The sequence below is a fragment of the Podospora pseudocomata genome (assembly GCF_035222375.1).
Source record: "Podospora pseudocomata strain CBS 415.72m chromosome 2 map unlocalized CBS415.72m_2.2, whole genome shotgun sequence".
NCBI lineage: Eukaryota > Fungi > Ascomycota > Sordariomycetes > Sordariales > Podosporaceae > Podospora > Podospora pseudocomata.
The window spans coordinates 2,729,065-2,742,527 of NW_026946366.1; the positions used below are offsets into that span (position 1 = coordinate 2,729,065).

At 52.4% G+C, this 13,463-nt stretch overlaps 2 protein-coding genes across 2 annotated transcripts; both read right to left on the reverse strand.

Moving 5' to 3' along the window:
* Positions 1-37: 37 nt before the first annotated feature.
* Positions 38-2,607, reverse strand: QC762_212590 (uncharacterized protein; the record flags this gene model as incomplete). The annotated part of the gene is made up of 4 exons (XM_062888154.1): positions 2,004-2,607; positions 1,841-1,922; positions 1,186-1,790; positions 38-1,131 (listed from the first exon to the last, which is right to left on the reverse strand). Exons 1-4 carry the CDS (start codon positions 2,125-2,127, stop codon positions 38-40), a joined length of 1,905 nt encoding a protein of 634 aa, XP_062746363.1. The 5' UTR covers positions 2,128-2,607.
* A 2,464-nt stretch (positions 2,608-5,071) lies between these two features.
* QC762_212600 (uncharacterized protein) lies at positions 5,072-13,153 on the reverse strand. The gene is made up of 5 exons (XM_062888155.1): positions 12,582-13,153; positions 12,157-12,455; positions 11,306-12,004; positions 8,099-11,148; positions 5,072-7,737 (listed from the first exon to the last, which is right to left on the reverse strand). Exons 4-5 carry the CDS (start codon positions 8,959-8,961, stop codon positions 5,832-5,834), a joined length of 2,769 nt encoding a protein of 922 aa, XP_062746364.1. The 5' UTR covers positions 8,962-11,148; positions 11,306-12,004; positions 12,157-12,455; positions 12,582-13,153; the 3' UTR covers positions 5,072-5,831.
* Between the last annotated feature and the right edge of the window lie 310 nt (positions 13,154-13,463).

Consider the following 13,463-nt stretch of genomic DNA (forward strand, 5'->3'; position numbering starts at 1 on the left):
TATTCAGATAGTGTATATACGTTTAAACTCTGGCTCTCTATGACAGCTCAACATCATTGACAAACCGCTCTTTCCCTCTCTTCACTATCCTCACAGGCACATGTTTGCCCCCGTGTAACTTGAGCGTCAGGACCGACGTTGCCTCATTCAGTGTCTTTTGCGCTTTTGCCTGAGCCTTCTTGTAGAGCTCTCTTCTGGCTGCTGCGTCCATATTCTCCACCTCCCCGTCGCTCGCCCACTCGTCCACCGCGAGCTCCACACTATACTTTTGAAAAATCACCGCCAGCACAGCATTCATCTCCACCATGGCGATTCGGCGTCCCAAGCATGACCGAGGTCCATCACTGAAGGGAATGTAGCTACCCCTGACCGGCCGATAGAACGAGGCGCTGGTGTCACTCCCCTGAAAGCCGCCATAATCCACCCCATCGCCTTCCTCGTCCTTCTCATCGTCGGTTCCTGTGTTCTGAGTTTGGTACCACCTGTCGGGCAGAAAATCGTCAAGATCCGTAGGGGCGCCAGTCTTCTCTGATGATTTGGTGGGCCAAAATCGCGGGTTGCGCTGTACGCTGACGGCCATCAGGTTACACGAAAGTCCTGAAGGTAAAACATGAGTCTTCCCCTGAGCTGTGATGGTCTGATCCGAGCTGGCCGAGACAACTTTGGGAATAAGCGTGACCGGTGGCATCAAACGGAGCGTCTCGTTGATGCAGGCACCAATGTGGCTGGCCGTCATGGCATTGATGTTCTTTTCATAGTCCCAGGTCGATGGGTCGGAGTCTCCAAACAAAGAATCGACATCCTTTTGCAGACGGCGTTGCGTGGCAGGGTTGATTGCGAGCTCGGCGATGGCGAAGTGAAGTGTGTTGGCGGTTGTTTCATGGCCGGCTACGATCATAATGAAAGCATTGCCGACGATTTCAGCGTCGTCAAGACCGGCTTGTTTAGCTTTTTCAGACGGGGAGAGGCCGTATTTGGATTGAACGAGCTGTCCCATGATGTCCATTCCCTCCTTGGTGGATTCGCCAGCCTGGGCCTCCTTCGCCTTGTCGCGCAAAAATTCATCCATGTACTGGAGATAGTTGGCCTTGGCCTCGTAAGTGTAGCTCGCAAATTTGAAGGGTAGATGTTCTAGGACAAGGTAAGTTTGTGATGATGATCAAGACCAAAAAATGGGCAACATACTAAGAAGAAAGTCGGGAAAAACAAGAATGGTGATAATCTTGTCCAAGGTCCGCTCAACTGATTTGGCAAAGGTGATGGAATGTCCGTCTGGAGGATCCAGACTGCCATACTTGACCAGCTCAGGGTCGGTGTCTTCAGGCATTTTCTGATTTGGCCACAATAAACGAAGGCCAAAGCCAACATAACCGATGACATTCAGCGCCCAAGTCATGGTGTCATGCTCGAGTGTTGTGATGGTCTTGGTCGTGCCCTTGGTCTCTCCGCCCGCACCAAAGAGCTCGTCCAACATACCACGGGTCTGGTAGATGGCCTCGGAAAAGGTGTGAGCAGCATTCTTCTCGTTGAAACTGGCACTCGTAACCTTCCGGTGTAGCCTCCAGGTCTGAGCTTCGGTGGTGAGAACATTGTGACCAAACATGCTGAGAAGACTGTATTTGTCAATGTCCTTGGGAAAGGCCTCACGACGCTGCGTGATTCTATGAATGACCTCGGCATCTTGAGTATACATCAAGATGTCATAAGGAGAAACAGTCAGGAATGTGTCAGTCTCAAGGTACTCGAAGACTTTCTGACCAGTTGAATAGGCCCAGTCAGGAGTCATAACCCTACATAGTGTTAGTGGAACAAACGCCTCACCCAAGACTGCTCAACTCACAGTAATCGGTACTCCCATATCCATTTTGGGAGGATCTTGATCATAGGTGACCAAATCTTGATTCCAAGCTGCCACCATAGTCCTATTGGTGAGGCATCTAGATATCTAGTGTGTGAGTGTTTGATCATGGCACTCAAGATAGATGTCGATATCTTTCACTTACGAACCACAAAGTATTTAAGTCCCGTCTTTCGAGCAATGAGCACATTTCGCCGCCATGCCGCAAAATAAGAGAACACAGCATACGCCACTGCCGCGCTAAGCGCTGCCCATAATGTAAACAGCATTCTGGGGTACACCAATTTGGTATAACAGTGGTGTCTAACGGTTCTCAGTCAAATCAGGGCCGGTGGTGAGGAAAGGGGGCAAGGGAACAAAGGTGGTCGATAGTGGGAAAGTTAGCTGGTTATACAATGGGCCGGCCCTGGTCTAGGGAGGCGGATTTCTTCGTGTGGGCACCCCAATGGTGGTGAGTTGACGATAGGTAGGTGCTGTAAGAGAATCATGAGGGTAATTCGTGGCTCCTTTCTTGGTTCCAGTGAGACTCTGGGGTTGGCGTGACGCGTTTAGCCAATGGTTTGTGACACTGTGAAACCTGATCTGGTTCCGAGGGCTCGATGGCACGGTGAAAGGAGGTGCAAGAGGGCTCGTGGTTGGTGAGAGGATCGGGGAAAGTGTGGCAGGGCCCCCACTTTATCAGCTTGGGAACTTCAGGGCCGGGAAAGTTCCCGTCCGAAGCATTTTCTTTGGGAGATCGACAATGGAAGTGGGATGTTTGGCGACTTCAATATGAATAGCCCGCACCTTCATCAACCCTCCAATGGCTGGACCTCTCGGGTTCGGATTCGAAATTTGGGGGTCAACTGCCCTGAAACGCATCTCTGCCGCTTGGACGCTTTCCAGTCCCCGTCATCGAGCCAACGGCTGCCGAGTGCATATGTCACTGATATCGGTTTGCGGTCTCGCATTCCGGAATCTTTCATGTCTCGGCAGTAAGCCAATTCACCTCAGTAAGCCCATCATCAGCCATTCTCGACACCCCGACGCTATCGTGCCGTCGTGTTCATGAATGATTGATGAGACAAGCCCCGCCCCCCTGACGAACCTCTCCACTGGAGAACGATCCACAGCGGGAATCTAGCGCCAGGGCTGTTTAAGTTGGCGCAAATCTTCAACAATATCGCCAAGACTGTCCATTTCTGGAACATCACATCTTCAACTGCACTTCAGAACTCGACTGCCTCCAGCTTCGATATTCAATATATGTACATCTCGAAGCTCCGACCAATGCGACATACAAATGGCCCGAGGCATGGTTACATTCTGCAACACCATCCAGCGCACGTGGGGAAAGAAGACTGCAATTGTTGTTCATGTCTGACAATAATATTCTTGTTCCAAGATACTGCACACACCTGTGCCGCCATCTGTCCCAAGATTGATGCAAACATCGGCTGCACCCGTCCCAGTTACACAAACACCATCTGATAATCTGCAAGCAACGCTGGGCACAATTCTCCATTGGGGCCCTGCCACACCTCCCATCGAGCAAATCTGCAAAGCTAAAATCAACCTCCTCTGTCGATATGGTCGAGCCATGTCAGCCCTACAGCCGTGGTCCACAGTAAGCCACCACAAAACGGCCGAGCAGCCACCGAAACGGTCACCCTCTTTACAAAGGTAGTCAGAGCCTGGTCCCTACTTTCTAAAAGGCGTACCGGTACCTATGACTTCCCAGCCTAGAACCCTGCCCTTCCCCAGATTTGCGGCATATGAAGGACAGGCCAACCTTGTCAACCACCCCCACCATCTTTCCCTCTTCGCCAGGGCTCATCCCACCCCCGGGCCCAGCTCCCGACTCATCGATCGACTCCCCTTGGCAGTTGATGAGTGCTCATCTGGACTGAGGAGGATCTGTCCGGTGTTTGGAAACAAACGATGGTGGGAGGGTCTGATCTCGAGTGGCAAGGCCCCGAGATCAGGCTTGCGGATGGGATGTCAGTTGGGCGCGAGTCAGGCTTCTCACTGGTGTGAGATGATGGTGGCCGACACTTCCAGCTTAGCTTGATGCTATCAAGGCTGACTTGCACCAATACCTCACACCTGCTGCTGATTTGCCAGATCCAAACCTTGACTACAGACGTACCTGCATCCACACCTTGGCCCCCACATCTAGATAGCCGTCTCATGATGACGTCTCATATCAGCCAAAGCTTCCAGCCCAGACGGGATCATGCCCATCTCAGAAGTCAGAGCGGGATGGCAAGTGACCAGGAGCCCACACAGTGTCCAGCTTTCGGTGGGCCATCTCATGAAGGTGAGGGATGTCATCCAAGGAGCTGGCATCCGGAGAGGGCAGACGTGGATCTGAACTGGGGCCGTTGTTGAGGAGGGTTTGAAGTCATTCCTCTACTACGTGAGTCCTTCTGGTTCCTACAGTTGGGCTTCATACACGGGGCTTTCGTTTGTTGACGATATACTTAATGCGAGGGATCTTGTGCTCATTGCTACACTGGAACCATCCAAGAACCTTGTGCAGGTTTGATATGCCCGCAGAGTCTGCTGCTAGGTATTGAATGATGTACGGCTGGATCTCTGGCACCAAACAACATACAAAGGCCTTTGTAACAGAATCTTCCAAAGCATCTTCCTCCGGCTCTCCCCTCTGCTCTTCCCATTTTGGTCTTCCGCCTGTTCACGGGAGATAAGTGGCTTTCGGCGCAGGGGAGCGCCGGTGTATTCGTAACTCCAGTGATATTGAGCTGTCCTTTTGGGAATCCGTTAGGAGTAGACGCGGGGGTTGTACTCGGGTGTTTCTGGGGATGGGGATTGGCAGTTGGTGTTGGAAGTGACAAGTGGAAGAGGTGAGGGGTGGGTAGGAGAATACCTGGTTTTAAAGAAGCAATATCTCCATTGGATCCCCTCATCCTAAGTAATTTGGGCATATAGTCTTGTCAAATCTCTGGTCATTTGGCCACTCTTTTGCTGCTGAATCTGCCCCTTCAATGCCCCAAGTTTGGTGGCCTTGTGATATACGAGATAGGATCCTAACACCCGACCACTTCTCTCAAATCAAATCTGTAGTCTATTACGAGAAGAGATCCATGCGGGTCAACAAGAAGCTGGGCTGGCCGCATAAAGATAGAAGCCTGTTCTGGGCCCGTCTTGGGATGACATTCACCGATGACATGGAGATTTACATTTCCCATAAGTCACAGCACTAGAAAAATCACCGGAATCAACACTTCAGTTCAAATTGTCACATATCTCACATCTCCACCCACCAAAATCACACAAAAGAAAAACAAGGATATCTCTTTAACATATATTACACGAACCTCCTCCCTTTTCATCTTGTTTCTCTGGACTACTGCCATCCTCACAGTCCCATTTCGGAAAAGACAAGACCCCCTGACCACCTATCCCATCCCAAAAGCAAATGACCGACCTCATTAACGTAATCTTCTCTCCCTGTCCCTACCCGTCTCTACTATTCGTCCCGTGTGTTTGTATCAAACACAACAGCCCATCCCATAAAAGCTATAAACCTCCTCAGTTGAACTCCGACCCGTCACCTTCCAGTTCTGTGATCCCTATACCATGTTTGCCGAACTTTTTATGAGCGCGCTGAAAGACAAACTGAACTGGAAAAGACTGGAAAACGATGAACGAGATGTAGCGAGCCGATTGAAAAGACCGAGAAAAGAAAGATAGAGAAAGGCATGGCGGGTATAATTGAGAGTGAGGGAAAAAAGAAATAACCGAGAAATACCGATACCAAAACCGTCGCCGTGAAATGAAATAAAAAGACAAGGCAATGTGATGAAGGGAAGATGCGCGAAAATGCCAGTAATTCTTTGCGAGCCGGCACGCAGGGTACTGGCACTTCACGAAACCCCAGATAGTGTTGGTGCTTGTGACTATGCTTTGTATGACGATACTGCCGCACTAAGCATGATGGAATAAACTCGGATGTTGGAGGCGTGGATCATCACTGGTGTGAACCAGCGGATCCAGGGGCGGAACCAGGGACAGCATAAGCCTCTCCATCCTGACTGCCATGCTGTGATGTAACCATGCTCGCGCGGCGAGCAGGAGCCGGAGCCAGCTGGGATGAACCAAACGGACTGCCCAAAATGTTCACGGACGCACGGCGGGGATCGGGCAGCACGTTTACACCAGACATGGCTGGGATAGTGGGCGTTTGGTAACCCGACCAGCGAGGCTCATAGCCATACGTCGGGGCCGGAGCTGGGGCTGAAGCCGGGACCGTTTGGTTCACGCCCGAGGATGTGTACCCCGTGGTGCCATACACCGGACTGCTGTGGTTGCGAACATGCTTAATGTTGGAACCGTGGAAGGCCGAGCCGGGGTTGGAGTGCTGGTTTCGTTGATTGTAGCTATAGCTGCTGTAATCATTTGCACGGTACCCATTGTTGGAAGCGCGAAAGTCAGACCCGCTGGATGTAAAGTTATTCATCGGAGCAGGAGCGGGTTGGTAGCCCGAGAAGCTGTTGCTAGGATAACCAGACGCAGCAGGGTAGTTGGATGTTGCGACTGGGTAAGCAGGAGTTGAATACCCCTGGGAGAAGGTTGGAGTGGCCCACTGGTTGAAGCTAGCATCTGAAACAGATCGCTGGTGCCCAGAGCGGCGGCCAAAGTCCAATTCATAGATGCCGTTTCGATCGTAATTGGAAGCACTGCCGTATTGAGGAACTGTCCGGTTGGTCTGAGCATCATATCGCTGCGTATTGTATGTCGGCAGAGATGCTTGGTTGGAAGTGCCGGTGCGAGAGTCATACTGAGTAGTGCTTTGAGACAACGTTGGTTTCAGGGTGCGCGGGCTATCGTAAGTGCGTGCCGTCACGTCTGTGTCCCTGGGTACTGGGGGATAAGTAGGGTTGGGATTTCGTTCGAATGTGAATTCAGACCGAGGTGGCCTGGAAAAGTCGTGCTCAGGCGAAATGGTGCTGGGTTGGCTAGCTCTACGAGGAGCTGCCGCAGCTCGGGGAGCAGAGGTCCTTAACGCGGCACCACTGGACTGTGTGCGTCTGTGAACCGAGCTTGTCTTGGCCTTTGTCTTCTTCGCTGTGTGAGCGCCTTCAATGTTTGGGAGAAGCTCAATATCCGGGACAGCAGAAAGAAGGCCGGCGTCCATGTCATTGTCAATGCGTCGGAGAATGTCAAGGACTTCAAGTGTGCTGTAGCCACCACGACACAAGCCCTGATACCAATCAGGGACAGGCACCGAGGATGCCTGGTGGATAGCCGCATCAAGATCAGGCTCATCGGCGTCATCCATCTCATCTTCCTCCGCCTCGGCATCGGCCCGGGTGCGCTTCTTGGACCCCTTTCTTTTCCCCTTGTCGGCGTCATCAATCCGTTTCGCCTCGCGGCGCCTGACAGCAACCGTCCAATCCTTCAAGATGCCGTCCTTGCCGCTCCTCTCATTGTCGTTACTCCAGACCTGAATACGCACAACCTGGATGATAATCCTTTGAAGTAAGGTTGATTGGTAGTTCATGTCAGATCGATATCTCGCTCGTTGATAGTGCTTGCGGCACACCATCAGCCAGACATGGTCAGGAACGGCACGGGTGCATGATTTGTTTCTGCCAAAAATATGGGACATGGACTTGCGCATGTTAATCTTGGCGTCAGGGAGTGTGCAGGGCGTCATGACGGAGCATTCAGGAGGCTTGTCAATGTCGAGCATCCGAACACACTCGGTATGATCCTGGCAAACGTCAGGGACGAGGTAGTTGTATAAATCTGGTCCGATCCAGAACCGGCCGACGGTGCCAGGAGGCCCGACGGGCAGATTAGGTTCGGATGCCACTCGCCGGTGGGGAATGACTGTGTCTTCATTGTTTTGGTAGGAAAGAAGATCGTGAGCGCTGAAAAAGATCTTGTTAGCATTGGAGTATATCTAAGGAGGGTTGTGAGACGTGACATCACCAGCCAATCAGAAATAAAGATCTTATCTCTGATCACTGGCGCACAGAAACCCACAAAATGACGAAAGGCCAAGAAATTGTGGCAGAAACCGGTGGGTCATTTTCCGCCATTTGCAGGGGCTAACCGCTGCGACGGTAATGGCCATGCATATTGCCAAGCTCACTGAGCTCTGGCCGTTGAGATATTTGGGTGATAGGGGGTTTTCGACGATAATGTCGGCGTGGAAGATGATGTGGCAGGACTTGAAAGGAATTGGGAGGAATTGAGGAAGAGATTAAAACATGTAGTAAGTCAACGTACCTATTCAAGCTCACGTTTGAGTTTGACTGCCCGCGACGGGGGATGATAACGTCGCTGGGTGACTGAGCTCGAAGGGGCAATACCTGATTGTGACCGCGGGTTGTGTTGCTATTGTTGCCATTGAAACCAATAGCAGCGGAGCGGTAATTGTCGCTGTGATTCTCGAGCTTGACACGAGGCGAAGTCTGAACATCTTCGTCCTCGTCAATGTTGGTGAGGTCAACCTGTTCGGTCGCCATGTCCAGGTTCCGATGACTGGGACTTGTTCGAAGATCAGGTGGTTGATGAAATTGATACTGGGCCGATGACCAAGAATCTGATTTGTTCGGATGCCTGGAGAAAAGTGATGAAGTACGGGAAAAGTCCGAAGCTGTGGTTGTGGCAGAGGTGAAGGAGGAAAGGGAACTCCTCGACAGAGAGAATTTATGGCCTGGGGAGCTGGGGCTGGCAGGTGGTGACTGACAGGCGGGCCTTGGGCATTCACCACTAGTTGGGATAGACTTGGGATCAATACTCAAAGACAATGGTAATGAATAGCCTCCAGCGTCCCACGGCGTGCGATTCCTGTGATTGGTAACGGCCATGCTCTCGTTGGGAGAGTCGGACCCACTTCTTTGCGAAGTTGCTCTGCTGCCGGGTGGTGACGGAGTGTTGGGAACTGCCGTAGAGGTTGCCGTGGTCTCTCCCGTGGCAGAAGGGGTTGAACTGTCGATAGAGTCCCTACGGTGCGTTTCTCCTTGCTGTGTTCCGTGAAGCGCTCCTTCAAACCCTCCTTGTAGCCCAACTGGAAGACCTCCCTGGATTCCTCCTTGTAGTCTTCCTCCTACCCCACACGATACGTTCAATAGCGATGTGACGTCCATTTTGTAGATGGCTGAGACGGGCCTCAGGCAGCCATTCGAGGAAACCCTGTTCACCCGACACGCCCCAATGCTTCGTTCGACCAACTAGCTGGCCCTCCCTAATCTCTCAGGGACAAGATGGAAGCTCCGTCTAAGCTCAGGTCTCCGCCCTGTGTGACCTTCAGTTCAAGATAGCGAGCTAGCGTGTTCCGAAAACGAACGAGACCTCTGAGTAACAACTGGAACCTTGACGGTTGGTGCGTGGTCCTGCCCTCGGCTGACTCTGCAAAATGCCACTCGATCCCCTCGGCTCAGTAATCGTCCGCAAGATCACCGGCTATTTCGGCTCCGATATCGTCGGGCACAGTTGTCGAGCGTGATCCCCAGGTCCGTCACGTAACCAAACAATGAAACCACCCTTTCCCAAATGACGTTTCAAAATTCCACCAAGATAACTGACTTCAGCTTGAAGTCGTCCAAAGACCTGCGTTTCGATGTCGAGAGTCCCGCTTTGATGGCCTTCCCTGGCAGTTTCCTTTGGGCCTGTTTCCTTTACCGACACGCCAACCTGTGGATGATTGATCGAGTCCCAGACAAAGGCAGGACTCAACCGATCGTGCTCAATAATAAGGCAAGGATACACGACTGTTGCTGATGTTGCGTCGTTTTTCTTAACCCCGTCAGGTTGTGTTGCCGCGCTCGCTCTTGTTCTCGCCACCGCTGTCGTCCTCGTCGATACGAAACTGTCACCACAGTAAAGACTTGCTTCCGATGTGGTGATCTATAGGGCGAAGAAGGTTCGGAACCAACAGCCAGGCGAGCTAAACGGGTGGTCCTCCACCTTATGTTCTCCAGACGGCTCGGCACAAGCGAATACCTGCCCCACGCCGCGGGCGCGGACAAGCTTATCGAAGGGATCGACGTTTGAGACTCGCACTGACAGTCCCACAGACAGTTTGATGGGACCCGAAACACCTTGGATCCAGGCACTGGAGAAGAATGGAAGTCGGGTAGCTAGCTCAGGGTTGACAAGGAGGGGGGGGGGGGAAACATTTGGCAACCAACAGCCCCTCCAAGAAATCTGTAACAGGTATGAGTGGATCGAAACAAAATATAGCAACTTCGCGAGCTGACACTGACTTGGTAAACAGGGGGACACAAGAAAATAGCTCAAGAAGAACCCGCTCCAAGAAACCCGAAGAGCCAACCGGCGGCCGTCTGTCGTCCAGCTCGATCACGATACGAAGCCAAGCGAACAGACGAGCGTCAAGAGAACAGCACCAGAGATGTCGCCGCGTCTCAAGACAGAGGTCGACCAAGATCAGACGGACCGTATAATGTCGAAGTGGTGATGCCGGGTGTTGGATGGCACCAGTGGTTGCCGAGACAAGAGGGAGAAAAGGGAAGGAAGGAGCTGGTCGCAACAGCTTGGTTGAGCAAAAGGAAACAACAAGAACAAGTTGAGACGATTCCTTCGGCAGGACACCTCGAGCCAAAAAGAGGAATGGGGATCAGTGAGGGGATAAGGCTGGCACTTGGGTGCATGAGTCGAAGACACACAGTCCAAGGACAGTACGTGTTTGAGTGCGTGGTAGGGTACATCCGGGGACAGCGACCGGGAAGACCTTGAGGGCCGCCAAATGTCTTGCTGGGGTGCCAAAGGTGATGTTCTGTGCCCGACTGGGATCAACCAAGCAGCCATGGATCAGAGATCCGGGGCGGGCAGCACGACGCAGGCTGGCCGAAGCTCTCAGGAACGGGCAGATGACAGACCGTTGCACGGTCGGAGGGTCAGGACGGCAAGGGTTTTGCACAGAGTTTCCGTCTGCAGCGCCGCTCCCATGCCCTTGCGCTCCCTTTGCATTGAAGAAGGTGTTAGTCGACGTTTAGGGTTCCCCACACTAGACGCAGTGGTGTAGTGTAATGGTGGTCGTGGTGGTGTGGTCCTGTGGATGGGACCGGGCTCGCAGATATCCCCCGAGGGGGTGTGTACGTGCTTGGCCAGCAGGTAGCTACCAGACTTTGTGGCTCCTGTCTTTCTGTGATGAATGTACAGGGCCATGGACCATGGTCCCTGATGTGGCCATCCTTGTGGAGTGCTTGGTGCGGATGCAACATGCCGCGGAGCCTTCTCAGTCATCCAGATCCCTGGTCACCCAAAGTCTTGGCTACATCCCATATGCCGACCGTTTTCAACATCGCAGAAGCCTACCCGCGCGTCAGATTGGCCCGTTCAACATCATGGCGTCAGAGATTCGTCTGAAGCGCTACACAGAGGATCACCAGGGCGAGAATCAAAACCAGTAGCTGAAGACCTCGTTGCATTTGTTGCCAACAGGCAGAGGAAAAAAACAACACCACTCACATCTTGTTTGGTCTCGCTTTCACAGAAGCACAAAAAGACACATGGGGTTGAGACAGACTCGGAGGCTCTAAAAAGCACATGGCCCGTATCCGCATGCCCTTGATGGAGACTGCCATCTCAGGATTCGGTGTGGCGCAGCACTTTTTCCAGGATCGACAAGCTGAGACTCCGAGATGGGGCGTGAAACGTCTTGGGAAGCCATGTTTGCCAGGAGAGTGGAAGACTCGAATGAATCCAGGCACGGTTTCTCGGGTCTCTTCTTGTAACCGGATTCATCAGTTCACAAGACTGAGAGCTGTCCACGGGCATAGGCGGTCGATCCAATTGCAACGGTGCTAGAGAACAACAAAGAAGCTAAAGGCGAGAAAGGGGTTGCCAGAAACCCACCGAGGCTAACGGCACCAGAGGAAGGACAGGGTTCAGCAGCGCTGGATCGAAAACGGAGCCGTTGTCGCGGCTAATTTAGCAACCTTCTGCAGCCACACGATACCCGAAACGTCATGTTTGGGACGATGTAACCCTATCTTGAACTGGTGGAGGAGAAGGTATGGGTGTTGATGTTGACGAACCCTCAGTAGAGTTATCAGTGTCGGTTTCTTTTTTCTACTGCTGGGTAACGACACCACTCGGTATTCGTCACACCATTTCAGAAGATGGGAAGAGTGCTCAAAGTGCTGCGAGCTATTCTCTTCATGTTTGCTATGTTGGCAAATGGCTTCGCGTTAGATCGCCTGTCACAAGAAAAAAAAGGAACCGGCAGGGGGGTGTATGAGAGGGGCTGCCGGGAGTTGTCCGATTTGAATCCGATCGAGCCTAGGCCCAGACAGCCCAAGGGAAGTAGGTGAGCGTACCTTGAGCAGTATCACCAACAAGATTAGGACTACCCTCGTCGAAACAACATCAGAAACCAAACACAAGTTTGTCGAACCAGTACAGGTTGTGGTGATATCCATTCATGACAGTAGTCTGAAGTAATGGTGGACAGAAAGCTTGTCTCCATGTCGAGTGGGCGAGTGGGCGGAAGATGGTCCGAGTTGCGATTGGCTCTTCTGGCTCCTGGAGGGGTGTTTCAGAAGAAGGAAGCTCACCACTGCCCAGCAACCACCTGAAGATGGAGAGCGGGCAATGCAGGGGACGAGATAGGGTGCATCTACAGATGTTTCAGCGGGCTCCCCAGTTCATGCGAAGAAGAAAAAGCCAAAGTCTGGGTCGCCAAGACTCCTTCCCGCAGCGGGCGGGAGGCCCACTCTTGATGACCCGGAGAGGGCCTACTAACCTTGAGTATAGGTGATTTGAATAGGGATAGGTAATAGTATTGAATACTGAAGAAAGTGATATTCACAGGCTACCTACGGTCACGGTACTAAATGGAACACTTCTCACCTTCCTAGTTGCTCTGGCACACGTCGCTTCCCCTGCTAGGTTCCTACTCTTGACAGGCCGCTGGCGACCCCACCCACTAAACCTTCGTCCACCAGCTTTCCACTGTGGCCGGTGCGTCTTGGACGATCATTCATTCATGCTTTGCCATGTCTCTTCTGACGGCCCTTGGAACCCGGCGTGCCCGGAGACCCCTTTCTTGTTCTCGAAGCTTCAGATTCCCTTGTCGTCGATCAGACTCTGGAAGCGCACCAACAAGCGAAGGTAACAACATTTCGACCCTGGACCGATTGAACCGGCTGGACTGTCTTGACCTCGAAATAAGGTTGGTTCGTGTGTTTTTGGGAACCTAAGAATCTCTATCTGAATCCCTCGTTTGTGGGTGACACGAGAATACGGGTGCCTAATTGTCGATCCGGGACAGACAGTTCAAAAATAGCATACGGCATGTTTCTGGAATACTCAAGGAGCCCTCATGCGGAAGCGAGGCTCAGCTCCGTATCTTTGCCGGCCGCTCCCCTCTACATCCATCACCTCACCTCAGTCGGCCCCGGCCATGGTCCGAATCGTAGCCTCGGATGAGAAACGTTCAATCAACTACTGTCCCCCGAGTGCAAAGCTTGTTTCTGGCCTTCGGACAATTCTCAACGTCTCGGGCATCACAACATGCCGACTCTGCACAAATCGTCCTAGCAAGATGCCACACAAGAAACATGCAACACGAGGCACAGGAATATCAAGCAGGTGGCCCCACCCGAACAAACTCTCCGCCGTGTTC

Bases quoted from the DNA above. Each gene is read 5' to 3' on its own strand.
- QC762_212600 (XM_062888155.1), bottom strand. From the start codon at position 8,961: ATGGACGTCACATCGCTATTGAACGTATCGTGTGGGGTAGGAGGAAGA. The intron at 7,738-8,098 runs GTACGTTGACTT...GATCTTTTTCAG, and splicing joins TCAAACGTGAGCTTGAATAG to CGCTCACGATCTTCTTTCCT.